The sequence below is a fragment of the Acartia tonsa genome, chromosome 4 (genome assembly GCF_053477335.1).
Source record: "Acartia tonsa isolate MP-2025a chromosome 4, ASM5347733v1, whole genome shotgun sequence".
Classification (NCBI taxonomy): domain Eukaryota; kingdom Metazoa; phylum Arthropoda; class Copepoda; order Calanoida; family Acartiidae; genus Acartia; species Acartia tonsa.
In genome coordinates this window covers 56,778,311-56,805,605 of record NC_137263.1, presented here as the reverse complement: position 1 = coordinate 56,805,605, position 27,295 = coordinate 56,778,311, and the positions used below count along the sequence as shown (strand labels likewise).

At 33.8% G+C, this 27,295-nt stretch overlaps 1 protein-coding gene across 4 annotated transcripts in view; it reads right to left on the bottom strand.

Moving 5' to 3' along the window:
• LOC145317899 (uncharacterized) overlaps positions 1-27,295 on the bottom strand; it is a 45,867-nt gene that overhangs the window by 8,951 nt on the left and 9,621 nt on the right. The window contains exons 6-13 of one of the 4 annotated variants that reach the window (XM_080159181.1): positions 26,773-26,888; positions 26,102-26,196; positions 25,237-25,403; positions 24,557-25,002; positions 17,250-17,383; positions 6,617-6,656; positions 5,468-5,552; positions 134-244 (exon numbers count right to left, since the gene is read on the bottom strand). In XM_080159181.1, the coding sequence (XP_080015307.1) occupies positions 134-244; positions 5,468-5,552; positions 6,617-6,656; positions 17,250-17,383; positions 24,557-25,002; positions 25,237-25,403; positions 26,102-26,196; positions 26,773-26,888 (1,194 nt within the window). Of the gene's footprint in view, positions 1-133; positions 245-5,467; positions 5,593-5,778; positions 5,819-6,197; positions 6,238-6,616; positions 6,657-17,249; positions 17,384-24,556; positions 25,003-25,236; positions 25,404-26,101; positions 26,197-26,772; positions 26,889-27,295 lie in introns of all 4 variants that reach the window. The other 3 variants (XM_080159182.1, XM_080159183.1, XM_080159180.1) reach the window with 3 other exon arrangements.

The following is a 27,295-nucleotide window of genomic DNA, read 5'->3' as shown; positions in this document are numbered from 1 at the left end:
CAAAAGAGAAACTACCTACTCCCTTAGGTTCAGTTTTGTTTATAAATAATTGGGGTGCTTTTTTCTGCTCAACAAGTCACTTAGAGGTAAAATATCTTCTGCATTACAATAGATTTAAAATCACAATATTCCTTTTCTTCAAGCTTCAGATTAAAGACTCTCTCCATGTCTTTCCACTTTGTAATATCCGCTGTATATTTATCCTGCTGTTGCTGTATCTCTTGTCGGTAAATATCTCGTAAACCTTAATAAAGAAATAATTAGTTGTATTAATAGATATATCATATACGTGAATATTATGACAGGAGAAAATTGTTGTCACTTTAGGTTGCTAACATGGAACTCATTAAATGGTTAGTTCGGTAATCTAGTAGAAGTAGAATTAATGGGGTAAGGTAGGTGGGTGGGTGGGTTGTTTTTAGCCCGCTACCTAGTTCCACTTTATTCTCCATATTATATTTGTATCCATATGTATATCTGACTTCGATCTATTTTGATACGGAAAATCTTGTAAATATCTATCAAAGCTAAATAGTAAATATTTATTATATTTTATTTGCCTTTTTTTTGGGGGGGGGGTGTTTTATTGTCAAATTATCTTGGGAATGTTGTGGTACCCTCCACAAAATAGTTATTAACCTTCCTATGATCTATAATAAGCTTCACTTTAAAGAAGAACAAAATCAGTTCAGCGGTTAGCGTTGCAAATAAACAGACTTGCATATTAAAATTCAAATACACATATTATAATTTTAGAACAGCTACGCTTTTTAGGAAACAAGAATGACAACATCCATAAAAGCGAAGCGCTGAAATGGAAGGACAAACGAACATTATCACTTGTAGATTGTTAGAACTGAATTAGCAGAATATTAGTGCATCAGTACAAACAATATTTTAAGAAAAACTGCATAAATAGATGATACTGTTTAAGGACATACTTACATTTTTGGAACTTGTTTATAGAGATGCTTCGCTTATAACATTGTACCTTGTTGTAATAGGAATCAGTTTTCAAAAAATCAGAAGAATCGGATAATTTTAACATACAAAAATTTGTTGTCAAAAAAGTTAAAAATCGATATGTTTAAAATGAACGTACGGACATTCTGGTATTGTTTATAGAGTTGCTACGCTTTCTAAATTGTACCTAACTACTATAGGAATCATCATGCAAAGTTTGGAATCGATAGGACAATTCTAACCTGTTTAACTTAACGAAAAGAGCTAACTCTCTGTGACGGACGGACGGACGGACCGACCCTAATTATAGAAAAGCTTCGCTTTTAAAAATCTACATAGTTAAGTAATGAAAAAATCTGTTTTGTGTCAATATTCATTTAAATTTTCATTTTCAAAACAGGGAAAATAATATCCATATGTAACATAGCGATACAATATAAAAAAAGCTATAGAAATATATTCAGTAATAGGCTTCTTATATGTAATTATATCTAACAATTAATTATGGATTTAAATTATTAAAATTTAAAATTTGTGACAAGATAAAATAGTACAGTAGAATATAATATAGCGTGAGGTCATGAAAATAGGCTAAAACCTATAAAATCTTTCATTTTCCGAGATTTTTAGATTCATACAAAAAAAATAATTCCTTATATAAAAGGATATACTTTCATCTACATTAGGCCACTAACAAGATATTAACGTACATCCTAAGTTATAGAGTAGCTTCTCTAGTAGCAATCAGGTGTAGGCATCTTACAATATGGACGTATTAACGTACAGACCTTAAATATAGAGTATCTTCGCTATTAACAATCAGGACGTATTAACGTATAGACCTAAATTATATATTAGCTTCTCTATTAGCAATCAGGTATAGACAATGTCATTTTACTCTATGGACGTATAAACGAACATCCTTAGTTTTAGAGTAGCTTCGATATTAACAATCAGCAAGAGACATCTTACTCTATGGATCATATACTTTCGCCAGGGATCTTAAGGGATAAGACAATGGACGATAAACTGATTTACATCCCTATTAATAATGATAAATAAAATTATCCACTATGTAGATTAAGATTATGGGTATAAAAGTTAAATTACTAAAAATATTTGGGTCAACGAATTAGATAAGTTGATTATAAAATTTTGGGTACCAGAGAAATTTACAGTCCAATGTCCCCTCCCTCCCTGAATTTCCCCAACATTAAGTCATTAGAAAAGTATGTGAGCCTATGTTTGAAATGTAAGGCTGTTCTATAATTAGGGTCTTTACATCGTCGGTGACATATACCAAGTTTTCCGGAACGATTTAAAAGTACAATGGCAAATAACCGTTAAAATACCGTTTCTTAAAGTTACGAATTTTTTTTACATTTGTAAAAAAAATGCTCCCAATAAGACAGAAAAATGGACTGTACAAAATTGTACTTATGGCTTTAATGATTTTGTGATTCGTTACTTTTGTGTTACAATTGATAATTATAATTTTTTGTCTGTATTTAATCATGCAAAAGTGGAATGAATTTATGCTATATAATTATCTATTACTCAGAAAAAGGGAATGTGAATCTGACGATCAATTCTAAGTGAAAATTTCCCATCGACCCCCTTACTTACCCACTTCCTTTCAGTTACACAAAAGTACAAGTTATTCCAACAAAATATCTAATTTTCTTCAATTTCAAATGTAATTAATGGCTAAATAGCATCCCCTGTCTATTACATAGTTGCTCTCATTTAGTGTTAGTTTGATTTTTGCAAAGCATTTGCAAAGTATTTATTCTATAATTTTTATTTAAATAATCGTGAAAAATGTCTAAAATTCGATTCTGTACTTGATTTTAGTATGATTGAAAACAGTTGTTAATCTAGCGGATATTAATCAGTTTCGAATCCAGACTGTAAAAAAAGTATTATAGTATAGTTTTATCTGTAACTTAAAGGCTTATTTATTGGTAGTTTGATTTTAGCACAACATTTGACATACATTGATAAAAATTTACACTAACAAAGCAATTTGCACGCCACTGATTAAAAATACATTTCTTTTAAAAACCCATTTTGTTGGCTCCGAGTTTTTTCAGTATGACCAAGAACCGGTTATAATCCACCGGATATTAATAGGTTTCAAAGCAATACTGTACAAAATATCTAATTATTTTTTTTATTTCACTAATAAGCTTTCCCTAAATAATTATTTGCAAGAAAAATTAAATTTTTAAAACTATTAATGTCACTCACCAAAGATTAAATATATTTCTGTTGCAAAATCAGGGTAGGAGGGATCAGTGGCATGTTTATTACACTGGTCCCCAAAGTTTTATAACAACGTTATACTCTTCGTTGGTTCAACAACTTTGAGGACTTTATAATGAATTTTGATTGGTTGATTCAACCACTAATTGTAATCTACAGAAGGAGTAATTAGGGGTATTGTCATTGGAGATGTACATTAATTCATCGGCCATTGTCTTATCCCTTTTAATATAACTTTTGAATACTCAGGGAGGAAGGGAGGGATCAATGGATGATAATAAAATATCCTTACCAAAATTACTATATTCAAATTTATGGCTTTAAAAGTATAGAAATGTTTGATCAATTAAATGTGGGGGATAGATAAATTTTTCCTACATTGTCTAATCCCTGTGAAAAAAAGTAACTAAATTATATTTTCCCATTTCTTAACTTAAAAATATTTGTGCATTACAGGCATGGATAAGACAATAGCCGATACATTGATGTACATTCCCATTATGATACGCAAAATTACCTTTACAGTAGATCACAATTAAGCGTCTTGTAGGTCCTGAGAAAGTTTATACCTATTTGGGGGGGGGGGGAGGGGGAGGGTACCACAACACTCCCAAGAGAAATCACCAAAAATAAAAGTGCGGCATACGTAAACTGCTGATCTTATCATAGATTGAAAAAAAACATTTTACGTGTCCCTAGAGACCTCTAAAAACTTAAAAAACATGTATCCCTTAAATCCCTGAAAGCAATTTGCATTCAAACTTCAGCTCTGTCAATACAAATCTTAGAAACAGTTTCTATAGAATTATATTCTTATAGAGTAACATTACAATTACTCAGAGAGATAGCTGTTTATTACACTAGTCCCAAAAAGTTTATAATAACTTTTTCTTATTCGTTGACTTAATAACTTTGGGGACTGGAGTGAATTTTGATTGTTTAGTTTATCAAGTTAAGTGTTGAAACGTTTTAACCAATAATTGTAATCTACAAACAGGGTAATTTTGTGTATCATCATTGGGGATTAACAACAATTTATTAGCCATTGTATTATCCCTTTAGATCTCTGACAATTACTAATATTCATAGATTTAATTCATAGTGTAATTTTTAAAATGATAATGTTTATAGAACCCAGACAAATGTATACATTTTGACAGTAAATTATTTTTCCTATTTTTAGCATAAGTAAATAAGGTGCTTTCTTCGCACAAAATTCCGGTTGAGCACTGAAAACCCCCCGACTTGTTAAGAAAAATTTTAAATTAGAGGGGTCCTAACCCTCAAGCTATCCGATACCCAATTTAACCTAAACTAGCCTGACCTAAAGTAATCCTTATACTAGAGTAACAGGATGTTTGTCTGTTTGTCTGTGTGTCTGTACCGAAGGATCTCGCTAACCGCTGAACCGATCGGGTTCTCCTTAACAGGGTAGCTTCTCATAGATCCCGGGAAGGTTTATAACTATTTGGGGGGAGGGTACCACCACCCTCCCAAGAGAAATCACAATAAAATCGAAAAAATTGAAATATTTCCGCCGCATAGTGTCGCTAGCGTAGTGGCGCTGCGTAGAGACTTGAATTTTACAGCTGATCGCAGCATAGACAAATTATTTCTCAAATTAAATGTTTAAAATAAAAATATAAACATTTAAATGCCAGTATCTGCTAGTACATAATAATCTAACTAACTAACTCCCACCTTCTTTTGATGTGGGGGGGGGGGGGTAACCAGTGCTCAACAGGGTACTTTATGTGAAAGCACCGTAAATGATGATCTTGTAAAAGCAAATAAGTGAAGATTTTATTCGATTTAACTTAATAGAATTTTATTCAAGGTAATGTAATGTAGACATTTATATTTATATTTTTGAGTAATAATGATAAGCTTCAACACTGCAGATTATCTCTAGACATAATTTAACCTAACCTATTAAAAAAAGACATTTTTCTCATTTTTTATTGCATCCTATATACTATTTGGTTGCAGTAATTTTGCATTTTTTTTAAAACAAAAAAAGTGTTATTAAAATCTTGCAGAAGCTATTATAGTGCCTCTAAAAAATGACATCATACTGGCCTACCATTGGTCGATTAAAATGTATACTGGCCTGCCATTATGAATTTGGTCAGTGTATTGGCTTCTTATCGGTCATTTGTATTGTATGACGTCATTTTTTATAGGCACTATGAAGAGCTTCAATCTTGCATGACAAAAATTGTATGTTTATTGACGCTACCTGCCATTCTGTCAGCAAATTCTGATTCCACCTCCTCCTTCATCTTGAAGATGGTGTCCACCTTGCCCGACATTAAGTCCTGCACCTTAGCCTCGTGTTCCTCTCTCCTCTCCTCTAGCTCTGCTCTAGATAGATAGATAGATATAGACATCAGGTCCTGCACCTTAGCCTCGTGTTCCTCTCTCTTTTCTTCTAGCTCTGCCCTAGATAGATATAGACATCAGGTCCTGTACCTTAGCTTCATGTTCCTCTCTCCTCTCCTCTAGCTCTGCCCTAGATAGATAGATAGATATAGACATCAGGTCCTGCACCTTAGCCTCGTGTTCCTCTCTCCTTTCTTCTAGCTCTGCCCTAGATAGATAGATAGATATAGACATCAGGTCCTGCACCTTAGCCTCGTGTTCCTCTCTCCTTTCCTCTAGCTCTGCCCTAAATAGATAGATAGATATAGACATCAGGTCCTGCACCTTAGCCTCGTGTTCCTCTCTCCTTTCCTCTAGCTCTGCCCTAAATAGATAGATAGATATAGACATCAGGTCCTGCACCTTAGCCTCGTGTTCCTCTCTCCTTTCCTCTAGCTCTGCCCTAGATAGATAGATAGAGATATAAATAGATAGATGGTGTCCACCTTGCCCGACATAAGGTCCTGCACCTTAGCCTCGTGTTCCTCTCTCCTTTCTTCTAGATCTGCTCTGAATAGATAGATAGATATAGACATCAGGTCCTGCACCTTAGCCTCGTGTTCCTCTCTCCTTTCTTCTAGCTCTGCCCTAGATAGATAGATAAATATAGACATCAGGTCCTGCACCTTAGCCTCGTGTTCCTCTCTCCTTTCCTCTAGCTCTGCCCTAAATAGATAGATAGATATAGACATCAGGTCCTGCACCTTAGCCTCGTGTTCCTCTCTCCTTTCCTCTAGCTCTGCCCTAGATAGATAGATAGAGATATAAATAGATAGATGGTGTCCACCTTGCCCGACATAAGGTCCTGCACCTTAGCCTCGTGTTCCTCTCTCCTTTCTTCTAGATCTGCTCTGAATAGATAGATAGATATAGACATCAGGTCCTGCACCTTAGCCTCGTGTTCCTCTCTCCTTTCTTCTAGCTCTGCTCTGAATAGATAGATAGATATAGACATCAGGTCCTGCACCTTAGCCTCGTGTTCCTCTCTCCTTTCTTCTAGCTCTGCTCTAGATAGATATAGACATCAGGTCCTGTACCTTAGCTTCATGTTCCTCTCTCCTCTCCTCTAGCTCTGCATTAGATAGATAGATAGATATAGACATCAGGTCCTGCACCTTAGCCTCGTGTTCCTCTCTCTTTTCTTCTAGCTCTGCTCTGAATAGATAGATAGATAGATAGATAGATATAGATATATAGATATATAGATAGATAGATAGATAGATAGATAGATAGATAGATAGATAGATAGATAGATAGATAGATAGATAGATAGATAGATAGATAGATAGATAGATAGATAGATAGATAGATAGATAGATAGATAGATAGATAGATAGATAGATAGATAGATAGATAGATAGATAGATAGATAGATAGATAGATAGATAGATAGATAGATAGATAGATAGATAGATAGATAGATAGATAGATAGATAGATAGATAGATAGATAGATAGATAGATAGATAGGTAGATAGATAGATAGATAGATAGATAGATAGATAGATAGATAGATAGATAGATAGATAGATAGATAAATAGATAGATAGATAGATAGATAGATAGATAGATAGATAGATAGATAGAAAGATAGATAGATAGATAGATAGATAGATAGATAGATAGATAGATAGAAAGAAAGATAGATAGATAGATAGATAAAAAGAATGAAAAATAGTTAAATTTAAAAAAAATTAAAAATTCGGACGTAAAGGGTTAAACTACACTTATTAACTAATTTTACTTTTTCTCGTTTGTATAGTTTAGTTTTTACTCGCTAGGCGTCCGCACTTTTGATAATACAGTTAGGTTTTTTACCATTTTTTTCAACATGCATTCAAATAAAGAAGAAAAAAATTATCTTCAGTAGATATTGTCAAAAACTACATGCATAACGTTGACATCATATTGTTCTTTAAAAAAGAGCATAATTTTAGGTAAGTTTTATTTATATAATTTAGATTTAATCATGACTTTTAAATCATTAATCTTTTTTCATACTCTTTTAGTAGAAATATTTGATGAACAATAATGTTCTAATTTAACTGTAATAGTTGTTGTTAAATGTACGTCTTATTCAAGTTAGAGTATTATTTAGAATCAAATAATTGAATGTTGATAGTAAAAAAAAAAATCGTGAAATTCATAGAGAAAGGTAAACGTTATGATACTCTTGCACATATTTTATCTTTCATCCATTAATTTCTCAAGGGTAAGATGATAGATAGATATAAATATACAGACAGATAAATAGATAAAAAGAATCTTTAACCTTAATAATGAAAAATTGGACTTTACAAAAGTTTTATTTTGTTATTAAGCCGTAAACAACAAAATAAATAACACAAAAAAAGTTTATTCTTTTTATGAAAATACAAAAAGTTCTGAAAAATACAATTTTTTAATGGGTAAATGGAGAAAAGATTTTTTTTTAAAACTATTCAATTAATCTTTTTGAAACATTTTGAGTGCCCTCCTATCCACTTAAAATAGCCTAGAACCTGTCCAATAAAAATGTGAGACTTTTGTTTAAATAGCTGAAACATATACTCATACATCCATTTGTTTAGTATGAACTAGGGGCAACGCCACTAAAGGCCTCTAGGGGAGGGGACTGGGGTAAGACAGCTCCAACTTTCTATTTTATCGGTGGGGTAATTTTTTTCGAGTTGGGATTCTCCTTGGGAGGATTAGGATACCCACCCCAAACTAGATCTAAACATTCTCTGGACCTACAAAAAGCTTAACTGCAAAAAAAGAACCATATTGGTTCAGGGGTAGGCAAGATCTTAAACTGCAGACATATAGACACACTTTGAATAAATATACTATTTATGTAATATTTCAGTAAAGAAAGGGAAAATAAATATGATTGTATATTCTTAAGGAATAGGGGAAACTTTAAGGTTTAAACCCCTGTGGGACTCTAAATTTACTATGCACTATTCAAGAGTAGGGTTAGGTATTCTGAAGTACTAAATTATAAAAAGAAAAAAAATGGTACTTTTATAATCTTATTCGAACAATCAATGTCCAAAGTTTAACAACAAAAAAAACTTGTGGAAATGCATCAATTTATCCTGCATTGTCTTATCCCTTAAGATTCATATGTATTCTACATGTATTATGCATCATTTTCTATAAATGTTTTTTATTATACATGCACTTTTATGTTTATAGCAACAAAACCAAAGAAATGCACTTCATAAAATAAGATACATACATATATAAATAGATATAGAAAAATACTTATAAATTTATGAAAAAAAAGAGAATATTAATTCATATCCATACTAAAAAAAAGGAAAGATTTAATTTAAAATTTAATTTTCTTTTTATTAAATTGCTATTTTTTCCAGTATCACTGGTTTAGAGTACACCTGACTATTGGATATAGGATATACGTGGATATATTGACAGGGGAAAATTTGTCGTCAATTTAGCTTGCCAATATTGGCCTCATTTATTAATCAGTTTGTTCATTCAGTAGGAGGGGAGGGGATGGAGTAAAAAGGTATTGTTATTTTAGCTAATTACGAGTATCACTTTACCAGAGTGCATGGAAAACTGGTGCAACATCCAAATAATAATATATCTATTACCTGGATAAAGCCCATATGTCCAGAGTGCATGGAAATCTGGTGCAACATCCAAGTAACAATATATCTATTACCTGGATAAAGCCCTTGTGTCCAGAGTGCATGGAAATCTGGTGCAACATCCAAGTAATAATATATCTATTACCTGGATAAAGCCCATATGTCCAGAGTGCATGGAAATCTGGTGCAACATCCAAGTAATAATATATCTATTACCTGGATAAAGCCCTTGTGTCCAGAGTGCATGGAAATCTGGTGCAACATCCAAGTAATAATATATCGATTACCTGGATAAAGCTCTTGTGTCCAGAGTAGGACCAATCTGGTGCAACATCCAAGTAATAATATATCTATTACCTGGATAAAGCCCTTGTGTCCAGAGTGCATGGAAATCTGGTGCAACATCCAAGTAATAATATATCGATTACCTGGATAAAGCCCATGTGTCCAGAGTGCATGGAAATCTGGTGCAACATCCAAGTAACAATATATCTATTACCTGGATAAAGCCTTTGTGTCCAGAGTGGAGCTAATCTGGTGCAACTTTCAAGTAATAATATATCTATTACCTGGATAAAGCCCATGTGTCCAGAGTGGGACTAATCTGGTGCAACATCCAGGTAATAATATATCTATTACCTGGATAAAGCCCTTGTGTCCAGAGTGCATGGAAATCTGGTACAACATCCAAGTAATAATATATCTATTACCTGGATAAAGCCCTTGTGTCCAGAGTGGGGCTAATCTGGTGCAACTTTCAAGTAATAATATATCTATTACCTGGATAAAGCCCATGTGTCCAGAGTGGGACTAATCTGGTGCAACATCCAGGTAATAATATATCTATTACCTGGATAAAGCCCTTGTGTCCAGAGTGCATGGAAATCTGGTGCAACATCCAAGTAATAATATATCTATTACCTGGATAAAGCCCTTGTGTCCAGAGTGGGGCTAATCTGGTGCAACTTTCAAGCAATAATATATCTATTACCTGGATAAAGCCCATGTGTCCAGAGTGGGACTAATCTGGTGCAACATCCAGGTAATAATATATCTATTACCTGGATAAAGCCCTTGTGTCCAGAGTGCATGGAAATCTGGTGCAACATCCAGGTAATAATATATCTATTACCTGGATAAAGCCCTTGTGTCCAGAGTGCATGGAAATCTGGTGCAACATCCAGGTAATAATATATCTATTACCTGGATAAAGCCCTTGTGTCTAGAGTAGGACTAATCTGGTGCAACATCCAAGTAACAATATATCTATTACCTGGATAAAGCCCTTGTGTCCAGAGTGGGACTAAAGAGATGCATTTGGGATCATTATTTCAGCCAGCTGCGAGCATCACTTTACCAGAGTAAGTGGAAATCTGTTGCAACATCCAAGTAATAATATATCTATTACCTGGATAAAGCCCTTGTGTCCAGAGTGCATGGAAATCTGGTGCAACATCCAAGTAATAATATATCTATTACCTGGATAAAGCCCTTGTGTCCAGAGTGCATGGAAATCTGGTGCAACATCCAAGTAATAATATATCTATTACCTGGATAAAGCCCTTGTGTCCAGAGTACATAAAAATCTGTTGCAACATCCAAGTAATAATATATCTATTACCTAGATAAAGCCCTTGTGTGCAGAGTGCATGGAAATCTGGTGCAACATCCAAGTAATAATATATCTATTACCTGGATAAAGCCCTTGTGTCCAGAGTGCATGGAAATCTGGTGCAACATCCAAGTAATAATATATCTATTACCTGGATAAAGCCCTTGTGTCCAGAGTGCATGGAAATCTGGTGCAACATCCAAGTAATAATATATCTATTACCTGGATAAAGCCCTTGTGTCCAGAGTGGGGCTAATCTGGTGCAACTTTCAAGTAATAATATATCTATTACCTAGATAAAGCCCTTGTGTGCAGAGTGCATGGAAATCTGGTGCAACATCCAAGTAATAATATATCGATTACCTGGATAAAGCCCTAGTGTCGTCCAAGGAGGGACTAGATTTAAATACTCTACTAGAACAGGGATCTTAAGGGATAAGACGTTGGACGATCAATTGATGTAATCAATTATGATGATAAACAAAAATACTTCTCTAGATTATAATTATTTTATGAAATGTTTAGGCACTGTTAAGTTGAATCAATCCATTTAGATCTAACAAAGTCAAAAAGTACCCAAAGCAAAGAAAAAAGAGCTAATATTTATAAAAAAAAACTTTGGGTACCAGCATGATTAACAGTCCCATGTCCTCCTTTGCATTTGTATTACACATATCATTTAGTAACGCCTTTTTATTGGTCAAGGTATTTTCCTATATACAAAATAACAACTACTAATATCTCAATTTATTCTCAATTTCACTTTAAGCGGGGGGGGGGGGGGGGGTTGACACCCCCCTTCCATACGCCTATATTGCTAAACAAAGAGAAATAGTTGAGGCCGAATAAATTTTTATTCTTTTTGTAAAATACAGAATTTCACATTAAGCTACAATTTTATTTAGAAAGATGCACATTTGGTCAAAGTAGACTCTTCCATTTACATTTTTTATGAGACATAATAGAACTGACCTATTGAGTTCAAACTTTGCATGATGATCCTTGAACCGTATAATTTAGAAACCGTAACAACTCTGTAATCATTACCAGAAAGTCCAAAGCTCTATTTAAACATGCTGATTTTTTAACAATTATTGAAAGATTTAATTATCCTATTCATATAATTTCTTAATAAAGAATCTAAATTTGACAAGGTAAAATGTTATATAAGCAATGCATCTCTACAGTGAATTCTCAAAATGTAAGTATGTCCTATTAGATAATAGATATTGGGCGACTTAAAGGGACTGTGAACGTAAATTTTTCTCATCTTAATATCAAATCTTAACATTATCTCATTCATAATATCTCACAGATAGAGCAAAACGCGCTTTTGTTTGCTTAAAAAACGGCTTTTTCCGACGATTTTTATAAGGTAAAGGGAAAGGAAGAAATTTTCCGTATTATATAAAATGTGCATTAAATTGCTTTTTTCTCCCATTATAACTAAACTTTTTCACATAGTTGTAGATTTTTCCTAACGGTTAAGCTGACTTTTAACATAATTATTGCTTTAAACCGATGTATAGTTACTTAGAAATTGATAAAATAAGCAATATTTTTTTATGGAAAACCAAATACAATAACAAATCTAGAAACAGGTTTTTTATTAGTATCCAATTAACTTTAGATGGCCCATCTCTCGCCCACCTTTAATTACAAATTTGTAAATAATAAAGGCGCAATATTTCTTTATAAACAGTCTGATAAAAGTGTAAACTAATTCTCCAAAGTGGGTTATTTATTGTCCAACACAATAAAAAAGGATATTATTATTTTAAATAACCTATAAGATTCAACCCTTTGTAGACAGTGAGGTATTTTTTTGTCAATAATACGAATTTAAAATAGGTCTTTATTACCTAATTACTACGTTATAAAAAAACTAATTGGCAATTTTATATCGTAAAATAAATCCCTAACAGTAAGTAAATTGTTTCAACTATATATGACAAGTTAAATATCCCTACAAACATTATAAGAAACATAAACGTTCAGATTTTCCCTGTTTTTTCCTTTTTCCCTCTCAAAATACCATAAAATCAAGGCATTATTCCTGGATATTTTTGTTAATAGGACGTTTTTGGTTGATCAGTGTAGTGAAATGTGCTTAGAAAATGTTAAGATTTGATAATCAGATAAGAAATTATTACGTTCACACTCCCTTTAAATTGATTTTAGACTTCTAGATATTGATCATTATTGAATGCTTTGTTACTTTATGTTTGTCAATATTCGTCTTATTTGTTAACCTTAGCTTTTGTAGATGGATGTTGTCATCCTTGGTTGTTTATCTATTTAGAGAGGGTGTAACTTAAAAATGGGCGAACGGACATTCTGATAACGATTATAGAGTTGCTTCGCTATCTAAATCGTACCTAACTATTTCAGGAATCACCATGTCAAGTTTGAAATCGATAGGACCACTCTAACATGCCTGAATCAACGATAAGAGTTTTCTTTTACGGACGGGCGGACGGACCGACCCTAATTATAAAAAAGGCTTTGCTTTTAAAAAGCGGAGTATCTCTTTAAATTAGGTATTTAGAGAAAGTGTGTCAGAAAAAAAGGTGCAACAGATGTTCAACAATTTGTGAAGCTACTCCTCAAATAATTTTGTCCTTTAACAATATGATAGCAAATAGTTTGTGTGCTTTCAATAAAAATTCCTGTTGAGCTAAGATACCCCCCCGGGCCCCCTCCCATATTATTTTCAAAATTAATTGAAAAAAATGGGAGTATTTTTTTCTTACATAGCATAACCCTTGAGGGGCTTATACCTGCAGAGCTCTAACCCTGTGGGGATATCCAGGACCCCGTATGACCTAACATGTCCTAACCTTATGTAACAAAAAACTACCGATTCCCCCTCCTTATTTTCAATTCTTTCTAAATGAATGGGGTAGGGGGGGGGGAGGTGTATCAGTGCTCTTAAAGGCACATTTAACAATCCTTTTTTTCAATTTATAAACTCAAACTTCGCTTTTTTGCATTAATAAAACTCTTGTTGGAAATTCATATTTAGCTGTTTAATAAACAAGATCGTAAATTTGCATAACATGTAATTATCATAAATATCAAACATTTTAATATTTGCAAAAAAAATGAATGAAAAATTTTGATAACATAAACATTCTATCCCCCCCCCCCCTAAAGTTTTCGAATATTAACTTCGTACTTATGACATTTTAATATGCGTGGAAAATTGTCTGTAATACGATTCTTTGCATGATTTTTCAGAATGGCTGAGTGTCGGTTCTAATCTAGCGGGTATTAACCGGTTTCGAAGCCATAATATAATAGATATTTATTGCATCGTGTTATAAACAGCTTTCAGTTTTTTAAGCCTTTTTCGGTTTCTAAGTCATAATGAAAGTAATTTACCGATAACAGGTGTTGGGATACCCCAATGGCAGAATAAGGGATTTTGTCAAAATTTTGCTAATTTCTTTGTTATGGAAAATTATGTTGTGCAATTGAGAGTAAAAACAATGGATGTATGTAACTGGACAAAGTGTCTCAAAAATCAGTCATGTGACGTCATAATAATGAAGGATTATACATCTCTTTTGGGGGGTTTTCTCTCCCACTTCTCCTCTCATATCCCTCAATTTTGTGACGTCACATGCCTGATCTTTGAGACACTTTGTCCAGCTACTTGATGTAGAATATAAATGGATATTATAACAGGTGAAAAATTGTCGTCAATTTAGGTTGCTAACATGGAACACATTTATTGGCCAGTATGAGAGGAGGGGAGGGGAAAAGAAGAGTCGAATGGGGGAAACGTTATTTTAGCCCGCTGCTTGTTTCCATTTATTACACTAAAAATCTAATGTAAGATCCAAGTAACAATATATCTATTGTAAAAACTATTTCAAATTTTCATTTAAAAAAAAAATGATTTCTGTAATAATGAATTTAGTTTTCTTAAAAGAGAGTTACTATAATACATAAAAATACGAATAAAATGTCTAAAAATTTGCCCCTATAGAGTTCTTAATACCAGGGAGGGAGGGGATATTTGACTGTAAATTAATTTAGTCCCAAAAGTATTTAAAACACGTTTCTACATTTGTTATTTTAAAAGGGGTTTAATTATCAGATTGGATAATTTTGTTGATAATAATTGGGGATGTACACAAATTTGTAATCAATTGTCTTATCCCTTAAACTCCCTGCTTAATACGCTTGCCATCCTTCAAAAAATTTTAGACAAGCGAATCTGTTTTTATGCAGAAATCAGGGAGGGAGGGGACATTGGACTATATTAGTCCCCAAAGTTTTATTATGCCTTGCATCAACAACTTTGGGGACTTTTTATCGCTTTTAATTGGTGACGAGTGTCCAAATGTTTCAACCACTAATTGTAATCTATAGAAGGGGTAATTTTATGTATTATCCTTATCTGCATTTGTCTTATCCCTTGAGATCTCTGGACAGAAATATTTATGAAATTAGATTATTATTCATCGGGAAAATTCGGTAACATACCTTAATTTAGCTAGTGGACCAAATTTAAGCCCGTCCTCTATTTACCGTTAAACTTATGTGATTCAACATAACGACACAAACTCTAAACTTGTATGTTGAATCATTGGCAAAATTTTTAAAGAGGTTTTAGATTGGTCCGGAGAAAGTTTTATGCTAGTTTCTAAGGGGAAAATAGGTATGTCCTACCTTACTCTATTAATCTCTCTATCTCTCCTTCATAGTATCATAATCCTGTTGATATTTCTCAATATAGTATGTCCTACCTTACTCTATTAATCTCTCTATTTCTCCTTCATAGTATCATAATCCTGTTGATATTTCTCAATATAGTATGTCCTACCTTACTCTATTAATCTCTCTAGTATCTCCTTCATAGTATCATAATCCTGTTGATATTTCTCAATATAGTATGTCCTACCTTACTCTATTAATCTCTCCATCAAGTCTCTCCTTCATAGTATCATAATCCTGTTGATATTTCTCAATATAAAATGTCCTACCTTACTCTATTAATCTCTCTATCTCTCCTTCATAGTATCATAATCCTGTTGATATTTCTCAATATAGTATGTCCTACCTTACTCTATTAATCTCTCTATCTCTGCTTCATAGTATCATAATCCTGTTGATATTTCTCAATATAGTATGTCCTACCTTACTCTATTAATCTCTCTATCTCTCCTTCATAGTATCATAATCCTGTTGATATTTCTCAATATAGTATGTCCTACCTTACTCTATTAATCTCTCTATCTCTCCTTCATGGTATCATAATCCTGTTGATATTTCTCAATATAGTATGTCCTACTTTACTCTATTAATCTCTCTATCTCTCCTTCATAGTATCATAATCCTGTTGATATTTCTCAATATAGTATGTCCTACTTTACTCTATTAATCTCTCTATCTCTCCTTCATAGTATCATAATCCTGTTGATATTTCTCAATATAGTATGTCCTACCTTACTCTATTAATCTCTCTATCTCTCCTTCATAGTATCATAATCCTGTTGATATTTCTCAATATAGTATGTCCTACTTTACTCTATTAATCTCTCTATCTCTCCTTCATAGTATCATAATCCTGTTGATATTTCTCAATATAGTATGTCCTACCTTACTCTATTAATCTCTCTATCTCTCCTTCATAGTATCATAATCCTGTTGATATTTCTCAATATAGTATGTCATACCTTACTCTATTAATCTCTCTATCTCTCCTTCATAGTATCATAATCCTGTTGATATTTCTCAATATAGTATGTCATACCTTACTCTATTAATCTCTCTATCTCTCCTTCATAGTATCATAATTCTGTTGATATTTCTCAATATAGTATGTCCTACTTTACTCTATTAATCTCTCTATCTCTCCTTCATAGTATCATAATCCTGTTGATATTTCTCAATATAGTATGTCCTACCTTACTCTATTAATCTCTCTATCTCTCCTTCATAGTATCATAATCCTGTTGATATTTCTCAATATAGTATGTCCTACCTTACTCTATTAATATCTCTATCTCTCCTTCATAGTATCGTAATCCTGTTGATATTTCTCAATATAGTATGTCCTTCCTTACTCTATTAATCTCTCCATCAAGTTTATCCTTCATTGTATCATAATCCTGTTGATATTTCTCAATATAGTATGTCCTACCTTACTCTATTATTCTCTCTATCAAGTTTCTCCTTCATAGTATCATAATCCTGTTGATATTTCTCAATATAGTATGTCCTACTTTACTCTATTAATCTCTCTATCTCTCCTTCATGGTATCATAATCCTGTTGATATTTCTCAATATAGTATGTCCTACCTTACTCTATTAATCTCTCTATCTCTCCTTCATAGTATCATAATCCTGTTGATATTTCTCAATATAGTATGTCCTACCTTACTCTATTAATCTCTCCATCAAGCTTCTCCTTCATGGTATCATAATCCTGTTGATATTTTTCAATGACTTTGCCGTGCTTTCTCTCCATCTCAAATATTTTCTGATCACACTCCCCGCGAATTCGGTTCACCTGAAAATATATATGAATTAGGGATTTTAGGGATATAGAATAGGCGGTCAAATTGATGTGCATACCCAATGCCCCTTCTACAGATTAAGCTTATTGGTTGAAAATTTTAACCGTGATTTTATAGAAAGTTTTAAGCCAACGAATTTCTACTGACAGAAAGAGATTAAATCTACACAAATAAAAAATAAGACGCTATATCTGATAAAAAAAAAACATTTTAGGACAGATTGATGGTTAGACAAAAAGAGTTATAGAAAGGCTCTGCTGCTAGAAACTCAAGACATGAGCTCATAAATAATAGAATCTTTCCAGAAAGGGAAAGGATATTGTAATTCAGAAGAAATAATTTAGTTCATCATCATCGTACTGTCTTATCCCCTAAGATACCTGTGCCTATTCATTTATGGACACTGTCATCTTTGTTGAGACTTGTTAATCTAAAACTTAAGGTCAAGGATTAAAGGTATAAGACAGTAGACGATACATTGCAATTGATGATACACAAAATTAACCTTTGCGAAGATTATAATTAGTGGTTGAAAAATTTAAGCACTGCTTTTTTGGAGCCAACCAACCAAAGTTGTTAGGTCCACGAATTAGAAAACATTATTATAAAACTTTGGGGACTAGTGTAATAAACTACCCAATGTCCCCTCCCTCCCTGTGGTTAGGTATAAATCTGATATGACAAAATGCATTAATTTTTTTTAAAGCAATGCTACTTTAGAATCTGTTGGTGGTCTAGCCACTAGCATTCATGGTGGGTTCATTATCAGGTATGAAAAATTACATTTTTTTGGTGGGGAGGAGGTTTTCTTGATTTCAGATTTAATAGCGTAAAAAGTTATGTCTTAAACACCATTATTTAAAAGTAACAGAATACCTATCTTTTTGTAGTTTAAGGATCTCGTAAGAAACTGGAAAAATATGGTTCTCATTTACAGTGAAGCTTATAATCAGTACAGGAAATGATCACCTCCGCAAAAAAAAATATTTATTTTTTTTTTAACGAGAGATTAACGACACCCCCTCCCGTTATGTGTCCCTAGAAGCCTATTTGTGTGTAGCCATGATAATAAATATAATCTTTTAATATATTTTCGAGTATGGCTTCGTAACCGATTTATATCCGCTGGATTAGAACCGGTTGGCAGCTACACTGAAAAATCATTTAGACATCATAGAACCTAGTAATAGTGTCTAACTTTTTATCTTTGTGACGTAAAAAAAATCCATTTCTTTTTAGGGGTTTCTTTTCCCACCTCCCCTCTCATCCTTCGATTTTTGTTACGTCACAAAGATAAAAAGTTAGACACTATTACTAGGTTCGACATCATATTACAGACAATTTTCTATGAATATTAAAATAGTGTTAATAACAATAATCATAATATAAATTATATGCATTTTAATATCCACGTAAAGCTGTCTATAGTACGATAAGATAAATAAACATTAATACCACGATTTACACAACATGATTATACTTGTTTTAACAAAATCCAGATTAAAATTCAGGGTCAAAAACTATGTAGGTTATTTAATCTGACAAACAAGGATGACAAGAAGCAAAAGTTTTAAAATATTTTTTTTTATGCAATATGTATTATTTTCTACTACAGGCTGCATTTTTGCATCATTGGACAGGAAGGTGTTAAAAAAGTACAAAATCATCCAAAGACTATTATCTAAAATAGCCTAAAACCATCTCAAGACTTATATATATTTCAGTAGTTATCGAAATATTAAGCTTTAGATAAAAAAAAACTACTTTATACAATTTGATAAGATTTCATATTTTCTGTGATCTTAACGTTGCCTTTTTATTTATTCAATAATAAAATGCAATTATTTACCTTAAAAATATATACTAAACACAATTGAATTTAAGAGTAGCTTCGCTACTAAAAAATTTTGTTACATAATATTTAATCCTAAGACTAAAGACTGTGTTTTAATCAATGCCTTATTTATACTGTCTCGTAAAACGCAATATATTTAAATCTACATTTCTAAAGTTTTATCTATTTGTCTATCTATTTATCTATCTGTCTATCTCTCTTTATATCTGTCTATTTATATTTCTGATTATATGTATTAGATCTTTTCATGAAAATACTCTTTTTCGAATTTTAGTCTTCTGCTAACCTAAAAAGTTACTTTAGGAGCCTAGAAATACATGTACAAAATTTCAGCTCTCTATCTCTACTGGCGACCTAGCGCCAGTCATGTAAAATATCAACAGATAACGGTAGCACGGCGGTTTTAACAATATCACAGCAATGTGCAGGTTTTAAGCTCTTCTGTATATTTCAATTTAAACACATAAGGGCAAAGATATATTATCCCAAAAATCTTTTGTCAAAGTCTACTCTACACCTAGCGCCAGTCAGTTTTCTAAAATCATGTCTTTTATACCTGTGAAAATAGAAATCGCCAGCGCTAGGTGTAGAGTAGACTTTGACTAAAGATTTTTGGGATATTATATCTTTGGCCTTATGTGTTTAAATTGAAATATGCAGAACACCTAAATTCATCTTCCAAGCCACTCTCTAGGCATTTTAATTTTTTTTATGAAATAACGGTATTTCAAAACTGCCCTTTAAAAAGGCCCAAAAAATATCTTTTTTTGTCACTTTTTTCATTGCTTATAGTTACAACTTATTAAGATATTATGCTCAGTTAAAAAAAATCGGCGCCTCCAGCACCAAAACCGGCAAAAACTGGCAGTTAAACTTCTGTGCCCCTACTTGCCCCCCTCTTTGGTAAACAGTAGTTATCTCAAGAAGTAAAAGAGATATCAACACACAGAAAGAAAACTTTTTAAATAAAACTGAACTAAGTAACCATTACACATTCAATTTTGGGACTTTCCTTCTAGGGGCTTGTGGAGCAAAAGACCCACCAAAACACTAATAATATGAGTTCTGAGCTTATTTTTAAAGATATCAACCTGATCTTTTAAAAATCTTTTGTTACCATAATTGAACTCAGTAACATTTACAGATTTCATTTTGGGACTTTCCTTCTAGGGGCTTGTTTGGCAAAAGACCCCCAAAAACTAAAAATGTGAGTTCTGGACTTATTTTTAAAGATATCAACCTAATTTTTTTTAGAAAACTTTTTTCACATAACCAAACTCAGCAACCTATACATATTTCATTTTGGGACTTCCCTTCCAGATGCTAGTGGAGCAAAAGACCCCCCAAAACACAAAAAATATGAGTTCTGAGCTGATATTTAAAGATATCAAACTGATTTTTTTAAAGAAAACTTTTTTAACATAACCAAACTCTGCAGGGGCGTCCAAGCTTTTTTTTTGGGGGGGGGGTAAAATTTGCTTGTGGGGGGGGGTAATTACCCCCCCTGAAACCTGTTGGCCGGGGCAAATTTTCTTTACCTTCCCAAAATTTACCCCCAAATTTAAAAAAAAAAATTTTTTAAATAAAACTCAGCAATGATTACACATTTCATTTTGGGACTTTCCTTTGAGGGGCTTGTGGAGCAAAAGACCCCCCCAAAACACAAAAATATGAGTTCTGAGCTGATATTTAAAGAATTTTTTTAAAGGAAATTTTAACATAACCAAACTCAGCAGGGGCGTCCAAGCTTTTTTTGGGGGGTGGGGGCACCCCCAAATTCGTTTGGGGGGGAGGGGGGGGTAATCCCCACTTTACCCCCCATCTTGGACGTCTATGAAACTCAGTAATGTTTACAGATTTCATTTTAGGACTTTCCTTCTAGGGGCTAGTTTGGCAAAAGACCCCCAAAAACTAAAAATATAAGTTCTGGACTTATTTTTAAAGATATCAACCATTTTGGAGGGGGTATTTTAGGATGGGTAAACATTTTGAATACCCCTCAAAATAAAAAATCTCTAACAAAAAAATACCAAATATTTAATAAAATTTAAATTTACCCCCCCAAAAAAAAATTTTACCCTGGGGGCAAATTTTGTTTACCAACAGATTTCAGGGGGGGTAATTACCCACCCCCCCCTCCAAGCAAATTTTACCCCCCCCCACAAAAAAAAAAAGCTTGGAGTTGGACACCCCTGCTGAGTTTGGTTATGTTAAAAAAGTTTCCTTTAAAAAAATCAGTTTGATATCTTTAAATATCAGCTCAGAATTCATTTTTTTTGTTTTTTGGGGGGTCTTTTGCTCCACAAGCCCCTCAAAGGAAAGTCCCAAAATGAAATGTGTAATCATTACTGAGTTCTGTTTTATTTAAAAAATTTTCTTTAAAAAAATCAGGTTGATATCTTTAAAAATAAGCTCAGAACTCATATTTTTTGTGTTTTGGGGGGTCTTTTGCTCCACTAGCACCTGGAAGCAAAGTCCTAAAATGAAATCTGTAAACATTACTGAGTTTCATAGACGTTCAAGAGGGGGGGTAAAGTGGGGATTACCCTCCCCCCCCCCAAACGAATTCGGGGGTGCCCCCACCCCCCAAAAAAAGCTTGGACGCCCCTGCTGAGTTTGGTTATGTTAAAAAAGTTTCCTTTAAAAAAATTAGGTTGATATCTTTAAATATCAGCTCAGAACTCATATTTTTGTGTTTTGGGGGGTCTTTTGCTCCACAAGCCCCTCAAAGGAAAGTAATTACCCCCCCCCCCCTCCAAGCAAATTTTACCCCCCCCCCAAAAAAAAGCTTGGAGTTGGACGCCCCTGCTGAGTTTGGTTACGTTAAAAAAGTTTTCTTTAAAAAAATCAGTTTGATATCTTTAAATATCAGCTCAGAACTCATATTTTTTGTGTTTTGGGGGGTCTTTTGCTCCACAAGCCCCTCAAAGGAAAGTCCCAAAATGAAATGTGTAATCATTACTGAGTTCTGTTTTATTTAAAAAATTTTCTTTAAAAAAATCAGGTTGATATCTTTAAAAATAAGCTCAGAACTCATATTTTTTGTGTTTTGGGGGGTCTTTTGCTCCACTAGCACCTGGAAGGAAAGTCCTAAAATGAAATCTGTAAACATTACTGAGTTTCATAGACGTTCAAGAGGGGGGGTAAAGTGGGGATTACCCTCCCCCCCCAAACGAATTTAGGGGTGTCCCCACCCCCAAAAAAAAGCTTGGAGTTAAGTTATGTTAAAAAAGTTTCCTTTAAAAAAATTAGGTTGATATCTTTAAATATCAGCTCAGAACTCATATTTTTGTGTTTTGGGGGGTCTTTTGCTCCACAAGCCCCTCAAAGGAAAGTCCAAAAATGAAATGTGTTATCATTACTGAGTTGAGTTTTATTTTAAAAATTTTCTTTAAAAAAATCAGGTTGATATCTTTAAAAATAGGCTCAGAAAAAATTTGGGGGAAATTTTGGGAAGGTAAACAAAATTTGCCCTGGCCAACAGGTTTCAGGGGGGGTAATTACCCCCCCCCCCCCCCTACACAAGCAAATTTTATCCCCCCCAAAAAAAAGCTTGGACGCTCCTGCTGAGTTTGGTTATGTTAAAAAAGTTTTCTTTAAAAAAATCAGTTTGATATCTTTAAATATCAGCTCAGAACTCATATTTTTTGTGTTTGGGGGGGTCTTTTGCTCCACAAGCCCCTCAAAGGAAAGTCCCAAAATGAAATGTTTAATCATTATTGAGTTCTGTTTTATTTAAAAAATTTTCTTTAAAAAAATCAGGTTGATATCTTTAAAAATAGGCTCAGAACTCATATTTTTTGTGTTTTTGGGGGTCTTTTGCTCCACTAGCACCTGGAAGGGAAGTCCCAAAATGAAATATGTATAGGTTGCTGAGTTTGGTTATGTGAAAAAAGTTTTCCCAACAAAAATTAGGTTGATATCTTTAAAAATAAGTCCAGAACTCACATTTTTAGTTTTTGGGGGTCTTTTGTAAAACAAGCTCCTAGAAGGAAAGTCCCAAAATGAAATCTGTAAATGTTACTGAGTTCAATTATGGTAACAAAAGATTTTTAAAAAATCAGGTTGATATCTTTAAAAATAAGCTTAGAACTCATATTATTAGTGTTTTGGTGGGTCTTTTGCTCCACAAGACCCTAGAAGGAAAGTCCCAAAATTGAATGTGTAATGGTTACTTAGTTCAGTTTTATTTAAAAAGTTTTCTTTCTGTGTGTTGATATCTCTTTTACTTCTTGAGATAACTACTGTTTACCAAAGAGGGGGGCAAGTAGGGGCACAGAAGTTTAACTGCCAGTTTTTGCCAGTTTTGGTGCTGGAGGCGCCGATTTTTTTTAACTGAGCATAATATCTTAAAAAGTTGTAACTATAAGCAGTGAAAAAAGTGACAAAAAAAGATATTTTTTGGGCCTTTTCAAAGGGCAGTTTTGAAATACCGTTATTTCATAAAAAAAATTAAAATGCCTAGAGAATGGCTTGGAAGATGAATTTAAGTGTTCTGCATATTTCAATTTAAACACATAAGGCCAAAGATATAATATCCCAAAAATCTTTTGTCAAAGTCTACTCTACACCTAGCGCTGGCGATTTCTATTTTCACAGGTATAAAAGGCATGATTTTAGAAAACTGACTGGCGCTAGGTGTAGAGTAGACTTTGAAAAAAGATTTTTGGGATAATATATCTTTGCCCTTATGTGTTTAAATTGAAATATGCAGAAGAGCTTAAAACCTGCACATTGCTGTGATATTGTTAAAACCGCCGTGCTACCGTTATCTGTTGATATTTTACATGCCTGGCGCTAGGTCGCCAGTAGAGATAGAGAGCTGAAATTTTGTACATGTATTTCTAGGCTCCTAAAGTAACTTTTTAGGTTAGCAGAAGACTAAAATTCGAAAAAGAGTATTTTCATGAAAAGATCTAAATTATGTATATAATATATATCTATCTATTTATCTATATATCTGTCTATTTATCAATTTAACTATCTGTCTATCTATTTGTATATCAGATGTATATTTATCTGTCTATCTATCTGTCTATATATCTATCTATCTGTCTATCTATCTGTCTATCTATCTGTCTATCTATCTGTCTATCTTTCTGTCTATCTATCTGTCTATCTATCTGTCTATCTATCTGTCTATCTATCTGTCTATCTATCTGTCTATACTATTTGTCTATCTATCTGTCTATATATCTGTCTATCTATCTGTATATCTATCTGTCTATCTATCTGTCTACCTATCTGTCTATCTATCTGTCTCTCTATCTATCTGTCTATCCATTTGTCTATCTATCTACATATTTCCCACCTGTCTATTGACCTCCTGGTCAATCTGTCCCTGCAGCCGCCTGTTTTCCGCGGCCAGCCGCAGCTTTTCCTCCTCCCAGGACCGCTGCGCCATCCGGTGCTCGCGATCCTTGGCCATCCCCAGCGTGTTCAACGCCATGTCCTTCTCCCTCGTGAAGGCGGCCGTCATATCAGACTTGAGCGTGTCCCGTTCCCGCTGCAGTTTCGACTCCATATCGCGGCGGGCGTCGATGCACATCCGCGTTAGCTCCCCATCCTTGGCGCGTTTAATCTCCCGCTCTTGTTCACGCAGCCGCGAGTCGACCGATTCTTCCAGCTGCCGAATCTTTGTCTTGTAGCCGCCCTCCACTTCGCGCAACTTCCACTCGAAATCCTCGAGCATCTTCTGCTCGAGCTCGATGGCGATATTGCGCTCCTGTTCGATTTCTTTCTCGCACGCCTCGAGTAATGGATATATTATTACTTGGATGTTACACCAGATTTTTATGTACCCTAATAAAGTGAAACTTGTAGCGGGCTAAAATAACGAAACCCCCCACCCACACCCTAAACATAATCCCCTCCCCTTCTATAGGATGAATAAACTGACCCATGAATAATGTCCATGTTAGTAATCAAAATTGACGAAAATTTTCCCCATGTCATAATATCCACGTATAATTTATATCCATTCCTCGAGTATCTGCTCGCGCTCGACGAGAGCCTCCTCGAGGGCCTTCTCCAGGTCCTTGACGTGCTGGTCCTTCGACTTGTCCTCCTTGTGCTTCTTGTTCAGCATGTCGTACTTGATGTCGGACTCTTTCACCTTTTTCCGCAGTCCGTCACGTTCAACTTCTATTACCTTATACCTGAAAACAACAATGGATTTATTATTACTTGGATGTTACACCAAATTATCATGTAATCTAATAAAGTGAAAATTGTAGCTGGCTAAAATAAGACAAAGGTCGATAAATTGATGAATTTCCCCAATGATGAATGATGATACACAAAATTATCCCTTCTGTAGATTACAATGTTTGTTTTAACGTTTTGACACTCAACTTAATGAACCAACCAATCAAAATTAAATTATAGCCCCTAAAAATGTTAAGCTAAAAAATAAAAATATACATTTTTGAAAAACTTTAGGGACAACTGAAATAAACAGCCCAATGTCCCCTCCCTCCCTGACTTATCTATAATACAAAGTAGAATGATGTCTGTCCGTCCGTCCGTCCGTCTGTCTGTCTGTCCGTCCGTCCCTTAAGATCTCGGTAACCACTGAACCGATCGGATTCTACTCTTCTGGGTTTATACCTATTGGTCCTGTGGTGGTTTTAAGCTATTTTCTTGGGGGGTGGGACACCCCCCCCCTAAATGAAAATCCCCCCCCCCAAAAAAAAAAAATATTTTCTTGGGAACACATTAGACCAAGCACCAGTAGTACTTTTTTTTATTTATTATCTCTTGGGTCAAAGCCCCTAGAGGCTAGGGGCGAAGCCACTAGTAAGAAATATAGTATTTGTGATCATGATTGTTAATATTAATGATTTAATGACATTACCTGTCTTCAAAGGCTGCAAGCTTCTCGTTAGCCTGTCCCATATCGCGCTGCAGTCGAGCTGCCAGCTCTTTAGCCTGGCTCAATTCTTTGTCCTGGTTGAATTAGTATTATTCTTTTTAACATGGCGGGTAAAAAATCACAAAAATATTTATCATGGAATCTTTTTATAGTGCCTATAAAAAAAAGTACGCCATTCTGAAATACTATTGGTCAATTAAGATATATATTGGCCTACCATTGGTACTTTATTTTGTGTATTGGCCTATCATTTGTCTTTTATATTGTATGACGTCATTTTTTTTAACTATAAACAGCTTCAAGATTATATAGTTTATTATTGTACATATCTGTACATAAAACAAAACATTTTGTATTGCAAAAATTAACTTCATATTTAAATACTTGTGAGTTGGTAATTAAATAAATTTATTATGTAGAATGTTTTTTCATTTAAAAAAACCTACTTCAGAAATGAGTTTTATACACCTTAATTTTTTTGAGTTAATTTTGTCTAAGGTAAATTGCTATGGGCGGATGGTTATACCCTACCTTAATATAAATAAAAACCTTCACAGAACCTATACAATGCTTCTCTGTATTTGTGAGACGACCTCCCTTAAAAAGCACTTTAATCAAGGAATCTTTATCAACAATAATAATAACTATTCCTGTGTTTGAGTTTGTTGTTTATGTTTATTAAGTTGTTCTGCGAGAGTGCGCGCCTCTTCTGTTGCGCTCTCCGCTCTCCGTTGGCACATGGCCAGTTCTCCCTCCAGTCTCCGACAGTCTGCGGCGTAAGACCGATACTTAAAAAAACTCAGAAAAATGGGACAATGTGCTGTTTATGACATAAGTCCCCAAAGTTTTTTAATAACCTTTTCTTATTCGTTGTTTTAACAACTTTGGGGACTTTTGTGAATCTTTTTTGTTTAGATTATCAAGTTGAGTGTTCAATTGTAGTCTACAAAAGTGGTAATTTTGAGTATCATCATTGTACATTGTACATCGATTATCGGCAATTGTTTTATCCCTTTAGATCCCGACAGTCTCCAGTAAGTTTGATACTTAAAGGATTATCAAAGCATTTGTCAACACAGTAGTTTAGTGTTTAGTGCCCTAGGTAAATGTGGATAAGTGTCACTGCTTTTGGTCTACCTATTCTATTCACGTCATATTTGAGGGAGAGAGAAAGGG